This window comes from Centroberyx gerrardi, chromosome 5, assembly GCF_048128805.1.
Source record: "Centroberyx gerrardi isolate f3 chromosome 5, fCenGer3.hap1.cur.20231027, whole genome shotgun sequence".
NCBI classification, from domain to species: Eukaryota; Metazoa; Chordata; class Actinopteri; order Beryciformes; family Berycidae; genus Centroberyx; species Centroberyx gerrardi.
The window spans coordinates 30923880-30950504 of record NC_136001.1 but is presented as its reverse complement, the minus strand read 5'-3'; the positions used below and the strand labels follow the sequence as shown (position 1 = coordinate 30950504).

Genomic DNA, 26625 nt, shown 5'->3' with positions numbered 1-26625 from the left:
TTTCTTCATATCAATAAAGCAGAGTCTGTTACAGTAACAACAAACAAGACATAATAAATGGGCTGTATTTAGCTGTCTGGTATACTGCATAATATTCTTTCTGTCGTTTCTTTTTCCAGATTTGTAACAGTTGAGCGTTTGCACAGCTACACATACTCTTGGTGACAGATTAGGATGAAAAGTACTTGACTCAATAATCAAAAGGGCTACAGCACACTGTCTTCATTTGAAAGTAAAAACACTGTGCAGGAGCACTTTTACAAAGTATTCTGAATTTGAAAAATGCCATCTCGTGTTTCCTTCCCGAAAACTTCCACTTGACTTGTCAGTGGGTTGGGGCAATGGTTTGAGTCAAATAATGATGTTCTTATGAATTACATAACAGTATGTGACCAGCCAGCTGTTGGCAGCGCTGCATGCTCTGCTCTGTTCTGCTCTGTTCTAAAGATAATGATGAAATCCTCATTCGCATTGCACTTCAACGGAAATCCTTACATGCTCTGTTTTTGGTTAGTTATGCATACACACACAACCACAATCTGGAGAGTGCTACCTCCAGCTGTTAGATGGAACCCAGCAATCCTTTCTGAATTTACAAAGGTGGAGGAGGAACTCTTTCCCGGGGAGAAAATAATGGACTTTCTGATGCCATACTGGGAAAAGCACTTTGGAAGAGAAAGGTCATGGTGAATATGGCCAATAGCTTAGATTTTAAGTGGTTGCAGGAGCCTGTGAGAGCAGCGCTCTGCCTCTAATCCATCAGAGTGCCATTAGCAGGTGGCACATTGCTGTTACTAGTGTCAGGGTGGTGTCAGCCTTCAGTGAGCCTCACTGAGTAGCCGGGGCCGGGCCGGAGGTGGCCCGCGGACCGCTGACAGTCCAGGGTCAGGCCCTGCCTGGCCCAGATAGAGTGATCTGCACTCAGGGCCACAGTCACCATAAATGTTGGATGAGCTCTGGCTCATTGAAATGCATAAAAGATGGAAGAGGACCCCAGGTGGCGGCTGCGTCCCTGACCGCCCATCCACTGCCCGGTCATTATTGACCGAGCCACAGGGTCACCACTGGTGCTGGAACTGGGCCAATTATATCACCTGACAGTGATTAAAAAGGACTCACAGCGCAGCAGTGCCTCCAACTATAATAAGATCCAAGTTATTATGGTGACATTTATTCATCGTTATGGCAATTTAAATCCATTACATTTCTATCCAACCATGTATTGTGAGCGATAAAGTGAGATGATATTTCTCTCAAACCGAAACATTATGGCTTAGACCCTTGATATTACATAAGACATAAGACTGGGCTCCAAATTCCATATTTGAGTTCAGAGTACTACATATGTGTATCCATACGATCAAGTAACAAAGCATGTTTGAACTGGATTCATATTAGCAAAGCACCACTGTAAACCAGACACAAGCAAACACACTACAAACCCATTCCACTGGGAGAAAGAAAAACAACCCGAATCAAATTACAGGTGGAAATAAGAAACTGCAACGCTGAAATATTCATAACGGCTAATTACAATACTGGCATAGTGTCAGAGAACAAATAAAGTTAAAGAACTACCTCCAGCAGAGACTACGGTATTCTCCGCGTGTTCAAATTCTTCAAAAGTGAGAGAAATTCAAAGAAGAGAGAGACACTGACAACTAGAAACTCTGAAGGTTATATGGAGAACAGACAGAACTTTTTCCTTAATGCTCTATTACCTGAGCTGCTGTTTCCATCACCCAAGAGACACCCAGTCGAGGCAGCTTAGCCTTTACACAACGCAGAACAGTTCGGATCAGACGGGGCGTAATTAGGATGAGAAGAATTCCTTACATGCTAAAGACGGAAGTGTGAAATTGCTGGGGGACGGCGTTTGAGTGGTACAGCTGAATCAATTGAACACAGATGCCAACTTCCCAGCACAGGGCATGAGAGAACACAGCATGCAGCTTTCCCAGTATAAAAAAGTTTTTCACATGATTCGGAGTGCCTGCCTCGCCAGTAAAGGTCTAATAATACTCTGTGCCAGTGGTGAAGTCTTTCCTTGCATAACCGCCCCCCTGCCTCCCCTCTTCCCACATTACGGTGCTGTTCCAGCCCAGCTGACCGCCGGTGAATCAGACCCAAAACCCTTACTCACCAACAGTGGAATCAGCCATCTGTCTAGCCAGCTCCTGCACCTCCACCTCCCCCCCCTCCCTCTCCTTCTTCCTCTCTCTCTCTCTCTCTCTCTCTCTGCTGCTGCTCTGTTTGTCTCCGGTGAGCGAGACGCTGCCGTGCCGAAGAGCCTCTCCTCCGCCTCCCGCGTGCCTCAGGTGTGTTGTGGCAGAGCAGCGGAGAGAGAGGCTCCTCCTGAGATACTCCTACCCCCCGCGCTACAGAGGGAGGTGCTGTCAGAGTGGCGGCCGGCCCAAAACAGCTGACTGCTCTGCTCTGTTTACAGCTCTAGCCCCCGCCGGCCAGGCCATCTCTCATTCGACTCCCCCAACAGGGCAGCAGCGAGCGGAGACTTTACCTTCAGAATGCAGCAGCCTTGTCGGGAAGGCCGGGCCGGGCCGGTCCCCGCGGAGCCCCGCTTTGCAACGCGGACTCGGTATCACAGAGCGGGTCTGGGTATGACGCACCAGACGTCTGCAAACACACACACACCGCCGGCTCTGATCTGCTCGCGTTTGCTCGCTCGCCAGGAAGCTGTGCGGGTCTGGGATAGTCGTCAGGGTCCTCGGCGCGACGCCAGACGATTTGTTGTCAAGTTCAGCAGAGATACTGTACTTCCTCTCCTCGGGGGGAGGGGGGGAGGCGAGGAGAGCGGCTGGTAACAGAAGGACGCGGGCGGACAGACAAACGGACGCGCAGGTCACCTCGACTGGCTGTTCGAGCTCCAGTCTGAGCCTGAGTTAAATTAATAATACCCTGCGCTCCCTAAGCTTGCAGTTGAAATGGGCAGATCAGATTCCCCTGGCCTCTACTGTTTCACTGGCAAACCTTTTTAAAGGGCCTGCATGCTTTAGAAACGCAGCCTTTGAAAAATATAGTCTCCCCAAGAGCTCCAACACAGCCATGCCAGCCTCTGCTGAGAAGCCAAGCCCTTTAAAGAGAATTTATTACAAAACAGCTCCAGTGAAGCAGGTTAAAAATTCCCCGCAGATAGGGGATTGGGTAAAGACACTCACAAAACGCACGCACACACACACACACACACACACAGACAGACACAGACACAGACACAGAGGGGGCTGGTATGTAGTCAGGCATTAGCTGAGAGAAAAACCAGAGAAGCTGGGTCAGAGGAGAACATGAGTAAAGGAGAGCTCCATGTGAAAAGAGAATTACAGAGGGATGACTCCTGTCTTCAGGAATGTCCTGCCCGCTGGAGTGTGTGCGGGCCGACGACGCCGTCTTCTCCCCTCGCTCAGTGAAGAGTGCTATCAAAAGGTCAATCTGTCAGCCTCAACAAAAACATTGTAAAAAGGGCCTTAGGTGTGTAAAGCAGACCGCGAACACTGAGAACTGCTCAAATGAGAGGGCACGCTTTAACTACAGTCCACACAGGCTGGATTGTATGGTTTACTGTTACTGCAGCCCAGAGACACACAGTGTAGGTAGTGGAGGAAAACACTAATACTGCAAATATGTTCATGGACAACTAACATTCATTTAAATAAATCACACATTTGACCTCAGCCACAGCAGAAAGTATTTATGTCCTGTGTACATACAGTATGTGAGTGACTGTATGGTAATGTTTATTAGACCAGACAGGAGGGACTCCGAGCCAAGAGGAAAAACCATGTAACTGTGGCATTCATGAGAAATGAGTAGAGACGGAAAATGTCTGATGGCCAAGTTACACAAGATGGTGTGCGTGCGTTGTACCAGACAGGGATCAGAAATTCAATAAAATGACTCGACTTGGTGAGAGAGAGGAACATTTCTCTCTATTAAAACATAAACTTGAAGCTGTGGCTGGCCAACCCATGGGAGACTGGAATTACAGACCTTAGGAGTTTATGACTGGTGATTGGCTACTGCTGACTAAGGCTGCTCTAGCCACGCCGGCCACTAATTTTAGCCTTGCTGTAGTGAAATCACTGTGCAGAACCATTAATGCTTTAACCCCTCTCCTACAGCATCTCGTTTCAACTGGCATACTGTACTGAATAACACAACTGACAACTAACAGAGGTGGTGTGCATCACATTAATAATCACTACGAAGGTGCAAATAGAGCATGTTTCGATCAATACTACAGGGAAATATGAAGTGTTCAGTGCAAATTAATAAATCATCTTCCCATCTTCTGCTGTAGCTTGACTCTCCCATGAATAAGAATGCACTTTTTTTTTTTTTTTTTTATCAGAACAGGTTAAAACAACTCTCACAGCCCGATCAAAATGAACTGTAAGACCATTAAACGAACGCCTCATGTCCCAACCTGACCTGTGCCTGAATTTGGCACATTTTCCATAAGCTGTGCTCCAGATGAAGATGTATGGTACAGTTGGCAAAACACATAAAAGAGTGAGAACTTTAGACAACAACTTTTTATAAAGTCAAAAAGTAATTCCATAAATTATTTTTTTGAACAGAATGAATTAAAAATGAACTGTAAGAGCAAAACAAAAAGCCTCATGCTTCAGCCGGACTAATTCTGCAGGTTTTCCCATGTGAGAGATGCTGTGGTCCAGATGTCGATCTGTGGTACAGGTGTCCAAATATATAAAACAGTGAGCGAGCATTTCCCCCAGCGCAGGGACCGGTACAAGGCTGATGGCTTTCCCAGCAGTGCAACGCCATGCTTGGGAGCTCTGTAACAGGATCCCCCCTACCTTATCGTCCGCACTGAAATGCAGTACTTCCACATTAGATTCCACATGGCCCTGACATCGTCGGGCTGGAGACTTGAGACTCGGATGGTGTAAGTTCTTTGGGGCGAGGCCGAGGGGTAAAAAAGGACACCAATGTTTTGAGCAACTCGGGGCTGCACACGGTCCGCATGAGAGAAGAGCAGCGGTCCTTCTACCAGCATCCACCCATGCCACTCCTTCCCTCTCTCTCCACTTTACCACAAAACATGTACTACTCTTTTTTGGCTCCTGAGGAAAAATGACTAATTCGCCCTGCTAGGGGTTGGGTTACTTCAGTCACTGCCCCTCGTGAGTTCCTGCTCTCCCTCTAAGTTTTTTTTTTTTTTTTCTCAGCCACACCAAACTGCTCTTGTCTGAGGAGAGCAGAGCCCAGCCTCATCCAGCATTACCAAGTAAGGCTAAGTGGACTACACAGGGAGAAAAACCTCTCCTCGCTTCGCTCCTGTAATGCTAGCACATGTTCGCATTCCACCGCCCTTTCCTCGGCAGCCTATCGCTTACTGCCGCCACACAATGCCCCCTAAATCATCTGTTTGGCTCTGTCTGAGCCGTCTGGGAGCTGAGGACTGTTTGGTCTCATTGTACCAGTCCGGTGCCATAGTTCAAAGCGCCAGGTCTCATCTTGAAACAGGCTATGGGGGAGTCGGGGTGGAGGTGGGGGTGGGGGACCCTGTAACGTAATGGAATTCAAACACTAAATAGCTCCTATGTGGTGGTGTGACCTAAGGGGCATAAAACACAACCGGATGGCTGCTGCTGTCAGATCCAGCCTGTGAGATCATAGCCGCTATGGTGAGGAGTGCAAAGCAGAATCTGCCGGGAGAAAGACAATAAAGAGTAAAAACGAGGATCACGCCAAACACCCAATAAACGCCCCAGCAGAATCAATGCAAGCGAAAACTGAATATACAGCGAGACACAAAGCAGAGAGGGAGAAGAAGCGATAAAAAAAAAAGTTAGTGAGATACTGAGCGACTTATGGTTAAGTGCAACGGAGCAAAGTAGGGAAGGAAAATACATGCAATATTGCCTTTGGCCAAAATATTATATTCTGCTGGGCAGCTGAAGCCTTGAACTTTTGTGCAAAAACTTCAAACAATATTACCATTCTGCTGCGATCCTTTAATGTTTTTATCACATTGCTGCGTGCTGCAGAGAAATGCGAGGCCAGAGGGCAGTTCTGGAAGCACAAATCCACAACCGAGCGATGTGGTGAGCAGAGGGAAGGAAAGGGAGAGGGAGGGGAAGGGTGCGGTAGGCGTGGCTCATCAGCGGACACACCGCGCCGCCTTTAACGCGCCGCTTATCAAGCCGTTTCAAAACAAAGTCGAGGAGGGTAAAACATCACAGGCGGCGCAGTTAAAACCGCTTCACTGAGCCAGCAGGACGGAATGAAAAGTTAAAGTTCAGCGCTGAACTTTGGAGCCGTGAAATATGTGACGTGTGTGCAAAAGATGTGCTGGCCCGATGAAGCGGGCTCGGGGCGAGGCGCTGGCTCTGAACAGATGTACAGCCTGGAGATCCTCTGCCATAGCCCAGTGAGCGCTGTGCCAAGGTAAGGCAGCTTCGCATAAAAGGAGCAGAGGAGCGCTGCGATGCGGCGAAGGAAGCACGATTGGCCTGGAGGGCGTGGGCGGTCGACGCGGGAGTCTGTAGAGTAGATTAGCGCTCTGTTCTCCCGTATTGTGGCTCCAGATTCCCGGCAGGCGCCACAGCTGTCCTTTGGGACCCCAGGCTTAGTGGCCAGGCTCCCAGTCGCCGTTCACCAGCGCTGCACACGCCAACCGGCCACGGCTCGCCATGTGGTGAAAAGGCCGGGGGACTCTCCTGGACTACATGCGGTGGTGGAGGCAGTGAAGCCACCATGGGTGTCACTCCACCTGGGACCAAACAGTGGAAAGATGCTGGATCTCTCTGAGATGTGGCTGAAAAGTGACGCTGCGATCTACATTCATACCATAGATTCATACCATGCAATGTACTTCAGACTAGAACTTTCTATTAGAACTACTAGAACTTTCATCCCAGCTTCCATTGCTTTTGTTCCACGCTCACAGGATGAATTACTACACGCCTATATCGATGTGATTTATGGTGCTGAGCAGACAAATGCTACCCATAAGCAAGACTAGCTTTTTCCATTAAGGAGGGCCATTCTTGGATAGCGCTCCATTCAGTTTTTATAATATCCTAGACATATTTTGCGGTAGTTTCCGTTGCTTGGAACGATGTCAACTACGCTCGCTGCAATTGGTCGTCGTCGGGCAAATGTTCAAAACAAGCTTTAGCTTCATGTAAAGGATATGCTGACACGCAGTAATGCAAATCCATACAGTGTCCACGTGAGAAGTTTGCCTTTGTTATTTTAGACGTTTAAGAATAGCCAAGTATTTGCTCTCTTCGTTGGCCTCTGTGGCCTTCCTCTGAGCAGCTGCCAACCATCTCTCTCTGTCCCTCGCTACCCCCCATTCATAGCAGGCTTAGCTATTGGCAGTCAGGAAAACCACAGTGGTTAATCTGGTAAAAAACAGTTCAATTTTGAGACCTCAGAAAATTGAACCCTGTTTCAGAAAGTTTGCCTTCTCTTCCTTCCCAGAATATCCCAAAGACAGCGGGGCAACGAGATTAATATCAGATGCAATATGGCAGACATAATTAATAGCAAATACAAACTGATCAACAACAGGGAGCGCCAACATCACGCCACGCCACCCCAAAGGGTACAAAGCACTGATGTTGCACTGATTGCGAGTCTGAGCTGCAGCGTCACGCTTGTTCACAGTCAAACAGCAGATCAATTTGACAAGGGCTCCAGACTTTGATGTTCCCATTTCACGCCATGAAGAAAACCGGAGCGAGTGGCTGATATCAAACTGACCGCTACGAGGCATGTCTGCCACTCAGCAGCGGAGAACGGGCTGGCAGACCGAGCACCCTGCAGCGCTCAGTGTGAATCTGACTGCTGGCAAACTATGACAGAGCCCAGTGTCAGTGTATGCTTGGGAGACCAACAGATTCACAGGCCTGTGCTTGGTTTGGCCCATAAATGAATGCAATTAACACCCTATTAAATATGCCACAGTCTTTTTAACACAACATTTCACACAAAACAATTTGCTAGCTGGGCTACTGCTTTCTTCTGCGTCCCGTTATAGAGAGTGGCCTTCTCTGATGATGAAAGACCAAATTGAGGCCATCCTCATTATTTGGGTGAGCGGCTCTGCATCCTGAAAGCCTCGCTGTGGGATTTATCTCAAATTCATCTGGACTTATAAGGGGTCGGAGCCGGGATAGCTCTGAGGAATACCAGGGACCTGCTTCACGCCTTCAGAAAGCCTATTGTTATCCTGCGTTTTGTCCTCAGCAGAGGCCGCACCCCCCCCCCCCCGCCTCGGTCCACAATAAGTATGAAATACAAAGGGCCAAGACCCTGCCTGTTATCTGCAGATAGAAACACTTTAATCAAATGGACCCTTGAGAAAAAGGGCACGGTCCCCCATCTGAGTGGGGGAATAGAAATACATAAAGGAGGCACGTTTATGTGCAATCACTCAGTCAGAGTTAACTACGGTACGCGGTGGGGCTCAGGTCACGTCTGCCTGGGAGAAGTGAATGAGAAAGAAATGTGGAGCAGAATGGAGTCGGTGGGTGTGAATGATTAAGGTACGGGGATGAGGAGGGGGGGGGTGGGGGAGTCTTTAGAGCTGCTATGAACTACTGTGTTTGGACAGCTTCATGGGAGCCAGTGACCCGCGGCAGCAGAGAGGTTAGTGCGCACCATCGGCGAGCTTCCCGTCTCGCTGCCTCAACGCCAGCAGCACATACATTCACAGGTTCTCTTCATGCCCCCTCAAACAAGCGCCATTACTGTCATCTCCAGCTTTTAACACGCAGGTAGATCCATTAACAGACGAATGGTACGGGGTTGACAGACTACAGATGGGGTCATCGCCTTACTGGAGGAGGGGAGGGCAGCAGAGGTGAATATAAAGACATAGCAATTCAAAATATCTGTATAAAGACGCAGAAAAAACGCGTGACTCCGGGAAAGTTCAAGCGAATGCATGTTAACTCAATAATTGCTGCTGATTGTCCAACTGAATGGAAAATTTCTGAACACTATCATCAAAGTGTCTGAAAACACTATTGTGTGAATGACAGTAATTGCTGTGATCTGTGTAAGTACTGAATTAAGGTACGCTGTCCCCTGGCTGACTCCCTTTGTTCACAACCTCATATTGACCCAACACAAAACTGCAGCTGATTTCAGTTCACTTTCTGGCTCCCAAAAACCCCCCTAAAACCACAGAATGAATAATCACAGTTATACAATACTCCAAAACAACACGCGAGGTTGGATCATCCTCAGCTTCATGAGACGGGTCTTCACCATGCAATCTCTGACTGGTATTTAAATGGGAACACACAAGCGTTAACCCGTGGCGAGGGGGGAACGTTTTTTGTCTTCGCCCCCCCCCCCCCAGAGACATGGCTGCACGGAGGGGACGGGGGGGGGGGGGATGGGCGGACTCATGAATAAATATGGCCTTGAGGTGTTTGACTATTCACAGGCAAGAGATGCTCCCTCCACATCACATATTCTGGTTTTTGATTACCATTCTCTGAACCAGACCAAGAGTTTTCTCACTTCAACTGACCCCAGGGGCCCCTTTCTCATTACACAGAGAAAATGGGACTGTACAGAGGCCAAGGCAAAACTGCTAAATTTAGCTTTCAAGTTGAGTGCATCGCTTGTTTTGGTGGCATATATTTTAAACCCATTTGAATGATAGAACAGAAGTCTTGAGTCAGTGTAACGGAGGGCTCTCAGGTAGTGTAACTCACCCTCTGGCAGCCATATTGGAGGTCCTCAACTCTCTGGCGAAAGTGGCTGTGAATAGCTGGTTGTGTTTCTGAACAGAACTGAATGGTTAATTTCAGTGCTTTGGACTGGGGACTGATCATTTCACCAATGATACATCTGATCGATTTTGTATTTTGATCGAGTGTTTTCAAGTAGAGACTAGGGCTAAAGACAAGACAGTTTACTGTGTCACAGTAACCTACATTTGGAAACAAATCTACCTTATCACACTATTCACTTTGACTTCCAACATTACTGAATTGAGCTACACCCACACCACAAGAATCTTTTTCAGGTATATCTCTTTTTCTAGCCAGGTTGTTACTGTATATGTGTACAGCAAATTCTCTACTGGACCTCTGTGATGGCTCCAGCTGTGGTTGCTAGGAGATTTGTGATGCAAATGCAAAGCCTCTATCCCTCAGAAAACACAAACACAAGACAGTCACATCATCCAATTCCCAGAGCTGAAGATGGATAGTGGACACCTATTAGACAGGACAACACTGATAGTGGCAGTAGACTACAGAGCACACGTGTCACCTCATGCTGCTGAGCTAATAGCCGTAACTGGGACCACACACACAATAGACTGAGTGGAAGGATACTGTGGTGGAGCTTGTCAGGGGCAAACCAAAACAATAGTGCTACCATTCAGACCGGTTGACCTATAGCTGACACGTGGGCCCCGTGCCTCAGTTCAGCTCCTCTCAGCCCTGGGAAAAAAACAGGGTCCAGTGTGGGTCTTGATACAGGCAGGACAGAGGCCGGGACATTGTGGCGGTCCATCACTGATGTCCGGTTCAACCGTGTAACTTTGAGACACGGGACAACAGAAAAAGACGTCTGCTCACACTGTGCGCCCAATGCCTTTGTTTGTCAAACTCCCACAGAGTTACCACAAAGCATGTCTTTGAGCTGATTTTATGATGCATTATCCCAATAATGCATCCACTTTAACAGGGTCCTAGTTATGTGTGCTTTCTGTAAGCTAGGTTAGAAAAAAAAAATAATAAGACACAATATAAAGTACCGTATCCAACCACTGTAAAACAGGCGTAATATATAGAACCTTACCTTTTATAGAAACCATGCAAAGGCTGCAGACAGAGGAACTGCCAGTAATCCAAACAAAAAGCTTTGAACTTCAACATTTTCTCTGCCAGATACAAAGGCTTAGAAAATGATTAAAAATAGCATCGCTTATGGTGTCCTTAATAAAATAGTGTCTGTTTAAAAAGAATGGTTTGCATTTACAAGGACAAAGGCAGATCCGGCATCTTAGCAGCACAGTTTAAGCTGCATGGCATCAACACTGACACCCCACATGGCACAGTCCCATCTCAGCACCTGCCTGTCTGTATCTGGGCCACATGGAGGGGGCTGGACCTGCATCCCTCTCCTCCTATTGTTGGTGTTGAGCTGTCCCGTTCACAGCCCTGCAGGCTCTAGCCAGCCCCCTGCAGGTCCAGGTATCCTCTCTGTACCAGGCATCAGCTCCCAGTGCCTTGATAGAGATGTCAGGCACCGGACGCCATGGTTTCTCCTGGAGTTAGTGGGTGAGAAAGAGAGAAAGAGAGGGGAGGGGGGGGGGGGGTGGCAGGGACCTGATTCGTCCCAGCACAACCCCCACAGATTTTCGTCGTATCCCGAGCCAGCCGGGCCTCCTCCTTCTCCTCCTCTGCCTCTCCAAGCTCACTCTATCACAGGTCCCGGTCAGTCAATAGAACAGGAGGATCCTGTCTCCATCATCGCTGCTCCTCAGAGTTGAGTTACAGCTGCTCCTATTGTCTAATCGGCCACACTGACAAGGTCTGACTCTCGTGCGCCTCGCCGGGCCAACAAAGCACACAAAGGCCTCCCTCGGTGGCCGTATCAATTAGGCTTTATCAGATGCTGCACAGCCTCTGCCAGGCCCGGGCTGCTCAGAGAGGAGCTAATCAGCAGCAGCACATGGTGCGCACAGGGGCGAAGCCGGCACCCGAGGGGGCCGGCCTCCACACATACACACACAGAACGCCCGGGCCGGTTGCTACGGCAACCCTAAACACAGCAATAAAAAACACTAATGGATCCTTGATGTGACTCTTGCTGATTGGTTAGGAGACACACAGAGAGAAACAGACCGAGAGAGAAAGATGAAGCAGGGGAGAGCTGAGTGCCGAGGTCACAGTGAGGAGAAGCACTATCCACAATGTTGGTGTAGACCAATCAGCCTGATTGCAAACAAACTCTATTCAAACGTCGTCTTCGTATTACCATCACTTGATGAATTCACATCTTGATCAGGAGCCTGGGTGCAATGGAAGAGCGCACACCCCACCATCGACAATTCATCGCGCTACTGATGATGCTACATACAGTAGCACAGACTAGTACAGATGCATTCATGAATTAATAATGATTATAAGAGCGTAGGTCATCAATAGTTCATGATTACATATGTTCTCCAAAACACAATCCAGTGCAACAAATCAAAGTGTTTAACGATCACATGGCATCTACATGGTTTTAACTGGAAAACGATGCTTCAGGGCCCAGCATGTCTTGGCTTGTCGGTACTGTGTATCCCACATAGAGAAGAATACATGTGTGTGCAGAATGGTACAGATTGCCAATGTAAAATAAAGACTTTCCGCACAACTGAGTTCTTTGGTTCTTCTTTGCCTTCATATCACTGCTGGATGGGCGTCGCTGCCCTCTCCCACGATCCAGCACAGACACATCCTGCCACTGTCAATAACGTCCTGGCAGAGAGCGCTCGCTGCCCATGTTGATCCAGAGGCTGGCTGCACCACCAGCGCCGCTACAGCTTTCAGCACCGGCTCCATCAGCTCAGAGTGCCGTGGAGCGGGACGAGGGGGGGGGGGGGACTGCATGAACCGATACAGCAGATTATTCATCCTGACGTGCGTCTTTGAAGTGAGAACAGACAGCATTTTGTAACAGGCTGTGAGTCGTAAAAACAGCGGAGTAAAGCGCACGGCGTTGCAAAGCACGCTGTCGGATGCCACCGCCGAGCAAAACACAAAATCCGTCTTCATTCTCTCATGCGTCCCATCTTACTGTATAATGGTTGTACCAGTTAATTGCAGGCTTGGACTACTAATGAATTCAAAGCAATATAGTGTTAAAGTAATTAAAATTTCCCCTCAGTCAACAGAATATTTGAATCTTCAATTAAATGGGTGTCTCCCTTCAGTGAATACGCGGCGCATAGCTTGAGGGTATGTTAGGAGTTGTGCTGTTTCTCAACACAGATTCACTGATCTAGCGAGTTAATGCTGTAATCTATTGTCCAAACAGACGAAAGGATTATCACATGCTTTTAACAACCCGTGCATTGTCAAAGAGCAGCTAAGAATGGTGCAGTAAAATCCTTTCACTTTTATTTGTTCAGTGCCACAAGAGGCAAGGTTATGCACGAGGCCACACATGTTCCCCTCGCCTTATTAAGGACCCCCGTAAACACTTTCCTTTGTCTGGTTGACAGTTGGAGGGGGGCATCCCATTCAGGGGGGCAGGCAGCATGTTATTGAGCAGAAGGTGCAGCCAAATGGGAGACCATTCATCATGCGGCTCTCTAGAGCCCAGGGTCTGCCATCTTACTGCAGGCAGAGTGAGACGTCGTCCGTGCCTGATCACCTCTTTAACCAGCATACACCTCTACGGGATGCGCATATGAAAAGATGAATAGGTGGTAGTAAATAGTGTTAGACAAAGAAGATCCCATGTCAAGGTCTTTTTCGTTCATTTGCTGAGGCGCCCTATTGTTTGAGCCCCATTAAGAGGAACCTTCCATCAAGAGAAATCACGGATTCACTGGGAAATGTCCATTTTGCACAGCTGACAGGAAACATGATGATAAAATTCCCAAATTTACACGTACAATATCTTATGCCAGTCATGCTGACATGACATGCTGCCATTTTATAACTACTACTGCTAGGCGAATGGAGGATCTGTGGGGGAATGGCGGTGTTGGCTGCACCAGGTGCAGTTCTTCATGTACCCAGCTGTGGGCTGCAGCTAAATGAGCTGGAGGGAAGCTTTATGCTAATAACTGCAGAATTCATTTGGCACCTGGGGAAGGACAAGCCCTTTACCCCGGCTCAGGCTTGTTTTAATTGATAGGCCTTTAACTGGCTGAGGCCTGGGGATCAACACACCCACTGCACAACTGCTACAGAACTTCTTTTTCGCGGGGGAAGATTAGGACTAGCCAACTGTATAAATCTAGAAAATAATGTGTGGTTCAGTAGGTAGAGTTGGGGGTTTGATCCCACTGCTGCCACCATACTCCAAATGTAAGTAATCATGGTAATTCTAAGATGCTTTGGATATGCTCGTTCACCAAATGGCATATATGACACAAATGGAAACATGAAGCATAATATTTTAATACGAGCTGCACACTTGGGAGGCAAATTCTCCATCCTTGGCGTAAGTTGAGACTCGTGAAATGTTGCGCGGCCACATGAGGCCCATAGAGAAACTGAACAACAAGAGGAGGAGAATGGAGTCAGTCAGCAACAGTGTATTCAAACCCCTTGCTGATCAATTGAAGAGATGTCAATATAATGCTGCGGCTTCTTTTAAGAACAAGGCAAAGACTGAAAAGTGTGGCAAGATGCTGGAATTATCGAGGCGCTCTCTTCGCTTTGAAATTGACAAAACAATTTTCATACTTTTCTTAGTCCATGTCTGTTGTTAGTCACAATGGATTTTTTTTTTTCTTTTATCAAGAAAAATAATATCCCTCTGCTTCTAGGCGGTAGCTGATAGAGGGAAAGAAAGGGAGCTCAGAAGTTGAGTGAGTGAAAATCATACTTATCTATCACTGACATGACAAAGAAAGCCCCCATAATGCTGTTCTTCCCATACACACTACCCTGGTTGGGATTTGACAGTTGGTTCATGTAGGGCGCACTGACTTACATGTAAGTCCCGTTTTGGAAAATTTGTTTCATTACCATTACAGCAGGAAATGATTATTAAAAAAAATATGCTGGTTTGTGTTTCACAGAGAAAACCAGCTGAGGCAACAAACCTCACCCAACGTTCCACAGTGTTCTGCTGATTCAGTTGGCAGAACAGATCCTATTATCGTGTTTATCCCTCATGGTAATTTACCATTTTACCATGTGACCTACATTTCCTCAACAGATTGAAGTCTCAGCCAGGCATCTGCAACACTGAAGAAAAACACAGCACAGTTCATGGGGTGTCAGACATTTGCACGCTGCGATTCAGATAAGAGCTTGAAGCCGCGTTCCCCCTGGATCGCAGACGAGGCTTTAGAGACCGACGGGCATGAATGAGAAACCGCGGGAGCCGGCGAGACACATTGGTGCCATTATCTAAGGTGCGCCACCTTGCCCTGACCTGCTCTCTCGCTCTCCTCGGAGTTCATTAAAGGCCTCGCTCTCCTGCGTCGTATAGTGTTTCCTGTCAGATAGGCGTGTGTCCGCTCCTCACCCGCTGCGCCTGGACACCGTTAATCCCCCCACTAAGAATACGGCGCTCTCCCTGCAGGGACGGGTGATAAACGGGCAGGGGCGGCGTTATCATCGCCTCTACAGTCCGAGCCCAAGGAAACCAATAAAGATGCCCCGTGGCCGGCGTCCCCGCTCCGCCCCTAACGGCCCCCGGGAGCCAGCCGCCACCCGGGGGACCGCTGCCCCTGTAATTGCAGCTATTGTGGGGGCACGAAGGGCCAGCTGAGGTCCAGGCGTCCAGGAGCGATGAGCGGAAAGAGGGGGAGGGCAATACTGTACGTCCCGGCTCGGCTCACGTTAGAGACTGATTGATGGAGATCTCCCTTGGCCTCGGCCGAGCTCGGGCTCCTCCAGAGTCGTCCGATTGCCCAGAGCGTTTCTGACTGAAGAAAGCAGCTCTAGGCTATACTCCCGCTCTAATAGCTTTCTCTCTCTTTCAGCTCGCCACTCTAGGCCGAGGAGGAGCTGTCAGATACCGAATGAGAGAACTGTCTCAGAGGCGTATCATCCCATCAAGCAGGTCGCAGCGTGCAGGAGTCATCCCAAACGAGCAGAAATCTTTCACGATATGACATTGTGGAAAGTCATATTAAAACAGCTTTGGAAACTCTGATTGCATTACAGTTATAAATGTTGCAGGTAGCTGCTATGGACGAGTTTGAACTTTCATGTTTTGTGGGTTTTCAGCGTTGGTGCAGGCACATCAACGTCTATTCAGCATCAAAATGTTTGCTGGGAAAGAACTACATAAAAGTACAAGAGGCAAGAGCTGCCTAATGTCCCACCATAATCACCATAATATATTAAATATAACCAGTTATGCTAATGAGTCCATTAATTAAGCTAATTGATGCATTCATTAGCAAATATTTCCATGTCAACATACTTGTCTACACATGGGTGATATTAACATGAGCTCCATATCTTAAAGCATTAAGGAGTAGTTTACAGTACTTTTCCTCATTAATATGCAGATTTATGCAGGTGCTCCAACAAGGAAATCTCCTCTATAAAATTTGTTTTGCTCAAATGAATTTTCTGATGAAATGATGTTGTCACTGTTCCTCCATCCACCATTTTAAACATTGCCTTTTTTTTTTTTTTTTTGCCAGAGGTGAATCAACTCAAATCAAGTCTCTCCTCTTTAAACCCCACCAAGCTCCCATTTCTCATACAGCCTACCTACAGCCAGCTCCTCAGAGATCCATTTGAGCAAAATACATTTTCTGTGGAGATTCTCTCACACCCATCCATCTGTCTCACACTGAGATAATATTTAGATATAGTTCGGCGAGTCCTGTGTTTATGTCGCTGAAATTCGTCAGACGACTTCAAAGCTCACGGCGGAAAAGCCTCCACGCCGGACCGCTCTGCCTATCTAATCTACTTCTCTGTTACTTTCCCACAAACACAAAATATACACAGAATACCAGGCCATGGACTACAGGTATTATGGAATATGAGAGAAAGTGGCACTTTTGTAATGATGGAAATAGACTCAATTCAATTCTGGAGACCATCTTGTTATCAGCCAATGTCAACACTTTTTTTTTTTTTTTTTAACATGATAACATTGTTCATCTCGGAGGCGGTCCAAAGCCCAGCCAAGCGGTGTTAGAGCAGGTTCCAGCTCTCTCCCAGATGCTCTTTATCTCTGTCGTCCAGCGCAGCCTCCCAGTCATATGGACACAGGCTTAATCTACTCTGATGAGTGCATTAGCAAAGCCTTAGAGCTGTGCTCCCTCTAGTGGATTCCTGCCCTCAAGACTAACACGGGCAGGCAACACTTCAGCAGAGGTGTGGTCACACTTGTCACAGGGCTTCATGTGAGGCCAGACCCAAGTGTGAAGTATCAACGATGACCAGCGTTTCGCAAGGTTTCACAAGACTGCTCTTAAAATCAAGGGTGCAAGTAACTAATCCCAGTTACCTTTGTTACTGTAATCTTTGGTTAAATTGCACTTTTTAAGTATGTTTTGAAATCAGTAATTGTACTTTTACTTCAGTATGATTTGATTGAAGTATTGCACTACAAATTTTGTAGCCTCTCCATAAGCACCACATAAGAAACTGATTGTAAACTGGCCAAATGTGGGGAGTAATCTGGCTTTTAGAATCTAGTTTGAACTCTGTCCTCTCAGCCTTTTAGAATTGCATGGAAAAGATCCCATCCAACAATGTTCCCTTTTGTAAAAAGTACTTACTAGTACATTTTTAATAAGCTACTTTTTACTTTTACTTAACTAGATTTTTACACCAGTAATTTTACCTCTACTCAAGTAAAAGTAACAGTACTTCTACTTGAGCAGGACTTTTTCCAACCCTGCTTAAAATGTCCTAATTATCATCATTAAATGAATCTGTTTTGCCTGTGGTGGTTACAGTAACCTCAAACCTCTCCAAATCCCAGACAGAAATCATGTGGTGACCTTGGGCACAATTTTCAAATGATACTGTATAAGTTAACAAACAACCAACAATAAATGGGGTGTCATCTGTTCAGGTTGCACACCTGATTATTACAGCGCAGGTTACGCTGTGGTTGCACCGTCAGCAACTAGAAGAGACTGAAAACAAACCAGAAAGTGTCGTTTGCAGCTGAGGTCGCCTAATAGCATATTTCGCTGTGTTTTCATTCCCCTTGGCAGGTAGAACCGGGGAGCCTCGTGGTCTGATCTCTGCTTTGAAGTACTTTTGAGTGGCAAGTGAATTAGGCGACGCCACAAACAAGATGAAAGGTAGAGCGAAATGTCAGTGGAGCCACGCTGTTCAAGCTCTCATCTGTTGAATGCTGCCGGACCCAGCCTTTCAAGAGAGAGTGCTTCAAAACAAATCGAAAAACACTTCAGGTCAGGCTGCGAGCGCAAAGGCCGGCGGCGGAGAAGTGTGCAAGGTGGAAATAAACAAAGCAGCAAAAAAAAAATAGGGCAGGGCTAATCACATTAGGACCCAGGTAGAAAAGCGGCATATTTCTGTAGCGTGGATTCCTTTGAACCAGTGTGATTAGGGAGACACAAGCGGGTATCTATCTCTATCACGCTGCTGTATTATCAATCATGTCCATGAGTGCTATCACCACAGGACTGAGGCCAGGGAAAAGTGCAGAGCTAGGTGGCCGCATAGTGTACTTTGTCTGTGATGCCCTGAGTCAGCCAAGCCACGTCCCGCGGGCACAAAGTGTTGTCTGAAATAGCCGAGGTGAAGACCTTCCAAACCCTACAGAACAAACACAGTCGCACTGATTCAGACACGGACTGACAGATTAGTAGGTGGTCTTTTAGGGTTCACACAAACAAAAGAAATCAGAAATTCCATTACATTTGATCCAAATACCCGTCATTAAGCTAGTTTGACGAGTAGCCTCTCAGTAAAACATGGTACTTTGATGAGTAGTCTCTCAGTAAAACATGCTAGTTTAATGAGTAGTCTTCCAGTAAAACATGCTAGTTTGTCGAGCAGTCTCTCAGTAAAACAAACTATTTTGATGAGTAGTCTCTCAGTAAAACATGCTAGTTTGATGAGTAGTCTTTCAGTAAAACATGCTAGTTTGATGAGTAGTCTCTCAGTAAATACCAAGTAACCAGGATACCAAGTTCCCATGATGCTCTGGGTTCCAGGCTGGGACCGATTCTATTTTCCTTGTTTTAGGGCAATCGTTCTTCAGGAGATAAACAGGAAATATTGCTAATTTCAGTTTGGGCAGGTACACACAGTACATCGATTTTTGTATGCTGATACTTTTCATGGTCACATCCTTCTATATGAAGAGGTATGGACAGAAATCTGTGCAGTGTGGTTACTACATTATATATGGTGTTTGTATGCAGTGCAGGTTTTTGGATCTGGACCACTGAAAATTGCCCTACAGCTACTCAGCAGCAGTACAGCAGCACTTTTCTAGATTCCTCCGCACACCCAAGGATTTGAGGACTTGATGGGAACCAAGTTCCTGTGCCAAAAGATATGAGTACAGAAGTGTGATTCTCATTTTTTTTTTATGCTGACAAAATCAATTTATTTCCACAAGATCTTTGAGTGCGATAATAGAATTTGAATCTGTTTTAATCTCCAGGGCGTCCTGGTGGCTCAGCAGGGAAAGCCACATACCATGCACTTGTAACACTGTGGCTTCGGCTCATCCCATCTCTCTTCGGTTATTCCTGCAACTCTCCAATGCACGCTATCTAATAAATTGCAATCTTTAATGTTTATCTCATTACACTGTATCGCTCCTGAAGGAAAAGACAGACGATGTTGTGCAGTTAAAGTGCCCAAAGTTTATCATACCCTTTTGAGGTTGCTATGCCACCAGACATTGATGCAAAGCAGAGTATAAATGTACTGGAGAGTTGGAACGCAGCCCACACAGCACCCATAATCCACATACAATAATTAAATTACGGCATTTGGTAGAGCGAAAACCTCCAACCATTGAACAATTCTCCAACTTGCAAAGCTACAGCCTCCATAACGGTTTATGTTTGTTTATCATTTGTCATCTGGGTTTGATTTTGTGAGAAAATAGCTGTTTAGCGGCCTACTTGGAAGTCCCGGATGTCAGACTTTTCCACAAGTACTTGAACTCCCAGATCTGGATCACCACCAAAATCGAATCAATTGATCCTTAGGCCAAGGGCTATCTGCCCACCAAATTTCCTCCAAATCCATTTGTAACTTTTCGAGAGATCTTGCTAACATGCAGACAGGCAGGGGTGAAAACATTACCTCCTTCCAACTTCAATGGCGGAGGTAAATATAAGCATTAGGGAGGCAGCCTGGGGCTATGCCAGCAAAGCTGTGCCCATTTATTTAAGCATAAAGTAAAGCATGCTACACAGGGCCGGGGATCAGTGGGGTTTTATAGAAGAGCAGAGTGATGATGCTTTATAATGCCACCTGTCACAGGAACCAGACAGCTTGGGCTGCGGATGACAGTGGACTGCAATATACAACGAGGCCCATCCCATTATCCCCCGCATGCAAATAGAGCCAGTAAATGACGGTTTCAGCCTGAGTGCAATGCTGGCCATGACAGGAGTGATTGTGCGAATGAGATGTGTGCTGTATAGGGAACGCTGGTGTTTTTTTTTGCATCGCAGGACTAGCTGCCTCAATTTGCCTCCATGCAGATTTAGGGAAAGCCGAGGCTGCTTCCCTGCGCCTTTGATCTCTGATACTCTCAGTTGCTCTCCACAGTGCTGCCATGAAAGAGACTTTACAATTAGATCAATTCAACACAAACAGTGGTGGCAGGAGAGCGAAGGAAAAGCCTGATCTATTTATGGCTTGTTCACACGGTGACAACACTTATATGAGGTTACTCTTAATTAGCTGGAGTGGCTCTAGTTTTATGTACCATCTGACAATTTCCAGCTGTAATTACTACCGCTTGTTAAAAACAGCCATGCCCCTGTGTGCAATGCTCTTATATCACTGTGGCCAGCAATGGCAGCTCTGTAGCATACTAAATACACAGTGGATCTTCTGCACCATGCTGAGGCCAAAGCTACCCCAGCCTGATTTGATTAGTCTTCAGCCCCACCATTTTCCATTGTTTACATCGCATTAAAACAACACTGGAGATGGAACATTTCTGGAGATGGAGCGTTTTAGATTAGATTAACATTTTGTTCATGATTCAGTCACTTCCGAGACACTAGTAATGCACACAGGCTGGTTGCCGACACTCCCACAGTCACCTTTCAAGATGTAAAACACTGTCAAAGGCAAGGTGCACTGTCCAACCGAGTGAGCAATGCATTAAACTTTAACCGTGAGGGCTGCTTAAATATTTTAGCAGTCCATTCATTATAGACACGTGGGCGGGCATCTCCGGATAGATTTACCTTTGTGATAGCGTGCAACAGGAGACAGGGGGCAGTGATGGCAGCCAAAGCTTTACGTTGTGTGGAAACACAATAGCATAAGAGTTTTCAAATGAAGTCCAATCAATCAATTTCCAACACATCGGCGCGCGACTCCAGCTCAGTTTGTTCATGTGATATTGCTGTCATGAAGAATGATATATGCGCCCTTATTAAAATATATGCACACACAGTTGAGACAGACAGTAAGACAAATGGGAGCGCCTATATCAACCGCAGCCCCACAATTCAACGTCTGACAGCATAGTTTCTCAATAATGAACCGCCACTTGAATCAAATTGTTAAGCACTTCTCTGAAGAGTCCTTTCACATTCATTACTTAATCACTTTCTTTGGAAACATGCTGCCACATTATTACTGTTTGTCTCTGATGTGGTCTGAAGATAAATGTGGTCTGGAACGAGTATGACTGCGTGTGGGAGAATTACACCACAGCACCACAACAATTTGCCCACTAAATATTTCGCATCACAACTTACAACTTAATTACAACTTGACATCAGCATTTAGATCATCAGTGCATAACGATGATTTATCATAACAGGCAGGTTAACCGCATGAAATAAATGCTGAGCGTGAGCAAAGCGGGGGAGAGGAGTGAGATCGCAACTGTTGCTGTGCGTTCGCACTGCAACACACAGCAACAATCAACAAACAAGAAGACAAGACAACAAACAGCAAGTCATCAAACTTGCAAATAGTTCCCCTGGCAAGTGCAAAATGTCAAGTTAATTACAGCGAGTCAAAGCTTCCCAGTTCTGCAAAACTTTTATTTGAGAGTCTCGAGAGTCTTGGAGAACGGTTGCATCCATCGTTGCTGTTGTTGCTGGCTATATTAACTCATCAAAACGATGTTAAGTTATGAAAGGCAATACCAAAGCAGTGAAAAATGCATGATTTGCCCATCCAGTGACCTGTGGCCCTGTGACCTGTCATGTAACACCACCTCAGCCATCTTCTAAGTATGTGGATGGGGTGCTTAGTGCCTCCCGGCCCCCCAGCTCCCCCCTCCCCGACCTCTACGCCACTGCTGTTCTCTCCCCCGGAGGGCCGCTGTGTATTCCCTACTGAAACCACTTCATGGCCTAGTGCCATTGCACATTTCAATCACATCTGCCGGGGCGTCCTCCCTCTCCTCCCGGCCTGCTTATTCACGGCCCGCATCCAACCAGACAGGAAAGTACTACGAGTAAAGCAAACACACAGTCATCACGGCACCGGGTCGCGCCGCCGCCCCCCCTTTGCTGCTCGGCGAACCACGTGATGGATGTGATTAGTCAGGGCGCTTTAGGAAATTCTACATCCCCCCCCCCCCCGAACACACCCACCAGCGACCTTGAGCTCGGGTCACGTGATCTGCCATCCCAGTGACATCGCCGCTTCTAAACAAGCCCTGGCTTCCCCGCTATACCGTGACAGTGGGGAGGGGGAGGGGGAGGAGGAGAGGGGGGGGGTAAGGCGGTGGGAGGTGGTGGGGGGGGTTGGTGGTATTATGAAAACCCTGCTTAGCACAGGCAAGCCCTCTGCGGAACAGATGGAGACTCTCTCTCTCTTATGCAACTGAGCACTACTGAGGCAGAAAATACGACTTTTATGTGACTCCCTTGATGTCAGATAAAATAAAGAGCCTAATGAAAACCCTGGGCGTAGGAGATGGGATATGTAGACAGATGGGTAGTGGGAGTAAATGAGAGGTCAACCTCCCCCCCCCCCGCTCCCCCTCACCCCCACCCCCTCCCCCCCCTCACCCCCACCCCCTCCTCCGCTCCACCCCAAAGAAACACACAAAAAAAAAACCTCTGTCAGGAGTTGCCCAGGATGAACAGTACAATAAGAAACACTTCAGCCAGAGGGAGGAATTCAACTGCAGCACCACACAGTAATGGCAAATGATATGGAGCAGGCTTATATATCTCAAGCAGGCTGGGTGGTTAAAAAGATTTTTTAAAAAAAGTTTGATGCATGAAACCTCATTAAAAATGAATTCTCATTTAATTAACTCTAGGGCCCGTCTTGAATGTGTGAATTATTCCAGATTTGTTTAGCAGATTCCTCATTAAAATTGATCACCCCCATAATTATTACCAGGGCCGACGAAGGAAACCATCTTAAATCCACTATGTCAGTTTGAGCAACGCGCAGTTTATGACTGGGTATACTGCAGGTAGTTCCATTAACGGCGGCAATTTGATCAGGGGCAACATGGTTTCACTTAAGCAAACGAGTGAGTATAATTATATCTGTGTGTGTTCTCTAAAACAAATTCTTTGCAGTGTAACAGTCAAAAGGCGCAGAGATTTTGACCCTTCCCTTGTGTTGCATGTAGCGTTCCCCTGGATCCTGTGATTACAGCCGCCGAGAATCAATTTGATTGTGTGCGAGTGTGTTTAGGGGAAAACAGCGGGAAAGTGGTAATGTGTATGCAGCCGGCGGTCCGACCGCTGCGAGGAGGCTACGATTGGCGGCTCCAAATTGACCCGAGCAGTGAGATTAAAACAGGCTGAGAGAAAGAAGAGGAGGAGGACGGCGCTGGTGAAAGGCTTTGAATAATAATAACACTCTGGGAAGAAGAAGAAAAAGAAAAAAAAAGCCAGCCTTCTTCAGACCCTTTCTAAAAATAGGTCCTGCCGGTGTGTGACATCATCAGCGCTACGCAAATACCGTCCACCTTTACTTCTGTCGGTGTGGCAGAAAAGTCGAGTCGGTCTCAGCATCTCTGCTTTGCTCAGACGTGCACGCTCACATGCACATGCACACGCACGAGCATAAGCATGCACAAACACTGTGAGGTAAACAATATCTGTATCCACCCAGCATTAATCATATGGGGGGGGGGGTAAAAATACATTGAGGAACATTTTCTAGCATTGCCATGTTTTTAAAATCACTATCCTCTATAAAAATAAGAGAAATGAGAAGAGAAATAAAAATAAAATAGAATAGATGCACTGTATTCCAAGATAAGGAAAGTACTCCACTCTCTCAGCACATATTTTCTGCATCCAGTGAGCGTTTTCTCCTATCAGACTAGAAGTTTTTGCCGGTACGTGACGAATTCCTCGACTGTTTCCTCGACCGTCAGCCCCAGCCCATCCCCGAAAGCCCACAGCATGCAACATTTACACAAGTACTCACAAGTGACGGTGGCGTCTGTGAGTCATGGCAGAGCCGGGAATCTCTCTCTCTGGTCTGGGGAGCAGGAGAGCAGAAAGCTGAGGCACACTGACGAGCATGCAGTCAAGCTCCCTCGGTCACCCACCTACTCACACACACTTACTCACACACACACACACACACACACACTCTCACTCAGACTTGCTGCTCATTCAAGCTTGGTCACAGTAGAGATGATGGCTCACGTACAGCAGTCTCATGATGTAACCCGGCGTCACACATCTCGTTAGCAGCAGCCAAACACACACACACACACACACACACTCCTGTGCTCTCCTGGATTTAACCTACTTAATCTATATTCATCTACATAGTCTATATCCATTCATTTACACTAAACCTACTTCATCCTATCTATATGGTCTATATTTATTAACGCTTGGAGGTATAAATTAATTCAACCCTGTCTTTTACCATTAAGCGGGGTTAAAAGTATGTACAGTATACATGTTTTTTTCTTTATTTCTTGAATTCTACAATCTGAGTCCAATATGAACACATTTTGAAATTGGCTGTTATAAGGAGCTTTAGCATATGTGAGTCATTGGCATTTTTATGAATCAAACCCTTAGTCTGACTAGGTTTAATAAAATCTATTTATACTCTTTTAGAAGGATTATACTTTTGTAGAATGCCTTTCAATGCCCTTCACTGCTGCAAACAAACACAAATGAAAGTCATTACATTATTTAACTTTGAGCCAGTATGTCCATAACATTCCTCCATAAGTTGGTCATTTTAACCTCTTTTATGGAAAGTTATGGTGGTCATACAAAAAATATGAAAATCAAATTGAAATTGAAGTAGTTCACAAACAAGTTTTATGAGAAAAAAATGATAATATGTCCAAAACAAACAGCAGCACTCTTATCCACCACACAGCCACACCTGCCCTCAGCACCTCTGACAGTGCGTCTGCTCACGCGTGTTTGTGTATGCGGTGAGGGACACGACACGCTACGAGACCGCTCGCTGTAGCGCTTGTCCTGCGCAGGAGGGAGGGGATTGGTCCAGCGGTCGCTATGGAAACCACAGGCTGCGTGGAGGGCAGGCCCGCAGAGGCGAAGGCGACAGGGAATCAAATCGTTTCTGCTCTTCTCATCCAGAGCTGATGAGCCCTCCACAGCTAATGGACTACTGTACAAATATAATGGGCAGGTACAGGCCTTAATTACATTTGGAGAGCGGTTTGCAACTGCTGCATATGAGCCATCCTGGCAAACACACTAATTGAGTTTTAGTGAGCGGCGGCAGAATACATTAAGCGAATGCTGCAAAAGGATTCCATGTATATATACATATAGGAACGGGAAAAATATTGTTGTATTCAATCAATCATTTCATAACCGATGCGTCATGCAATTAAAATGCTACGTAAGGGAGCAGTGAATTTGGGCGGCAGTTGATTAAACTAAATTTATACGGACTTGGATGTTTTGTTGACTTGCCAAGCGATGGCACGCTGACAGCAGAGATTCAGCTCCGTGCCTGTTCAGTGACAGCCGCTCGTTTCTTTTACTGATGTTTAACTGGGGTCATTCGAGTAACAAACTCCAGCAGTTGCCTACAAAATACTGCAGCGTCTGTCTAAGCAGCGAGACACAGCCCAGCAGCCCTCTATAAAGCAATGTGTCTCAGTGTCTGTTAATGGACCCGTCTCGGGGGGGGGGGGGACTCCTGTTAGCAGCTTGTCACCTGTAAAAAGGACTATCAAAGAGCAATTCAGCTGGGTAACTGTATATATATGCGTCTCCTCGGTTTGCCCATTTCTCTCCAGTTAAAAAGTGTCAAGCCAGAGGATGCTCAAATGCTGATTTTTTAGCAAGGATATACTGTCAGCTTTTCAGCCACACCTTCCATCTAGCTGCAGCAAGAGGGAAGCTGTGTAGGCTGCTAGAAGATTTATGCCTTCATCAGGGGGAAGGAAGAGAGGGCGGAGTCAATCAAGCTATTGTGCTGTGAAAGGGGGTGGGGGTGGGGGCAAATTGCTTAACAACAAAATAAAATGCTGCACCATCACTCAGCGGATAACATGACTGCTGAATATGCTTTGCGTGTATCGATATGCCAGCGCGCTCCGCTGCACATTCCTCACAGGAATATGTACCGCCGCGCGGAAATGGCAGAACCTCATTGACATGACAAGAGGCGAGGCGGAAGCGCCGGAAACATCAATCACAGGCGGGACCTTTTTCTGGCAGTCGCCATGACAATGGCGGCGGGTGAAAGCGAAGCGAAGGTCCTCTCTCTCTTTCTCTCTCTCGGGGGACTTCTTGACATTCAGGCCGGCTCTACTTAGGTATGAACTCAATCTGGAGAGAACACCCCAAAA

General features: G+C 46.8%; 1 protein-coding gene across 2 annotated transcripts in view; it reads right to left on the bottom strand.

The window, feature by feature from the left end:
* iqsec1b (IQ motif and Sec7 domain ArfGEF 1b) overlaps positions 1–26625 on the bottom strand; it is a 99500-nt gene that overhangs the window by 49861 nt on the left and 23014 nt on the right. The window contains exon 1 of one of the 2 annotated variants that reach the window (XM_071911620.2): positions 24255–24280. The exons of the other annotated variant lie outside the window; for it this stretch is intronic. Coding sequence (XP_071767721.1) covers positions 24255–24280 — 26 coding nt within the window. Of the gene's footprint in view, positions 1–24254; positions 24281–26625 lie in introns of those variants that run through there. 2 annotated transcript variants of the gene reach the window in all.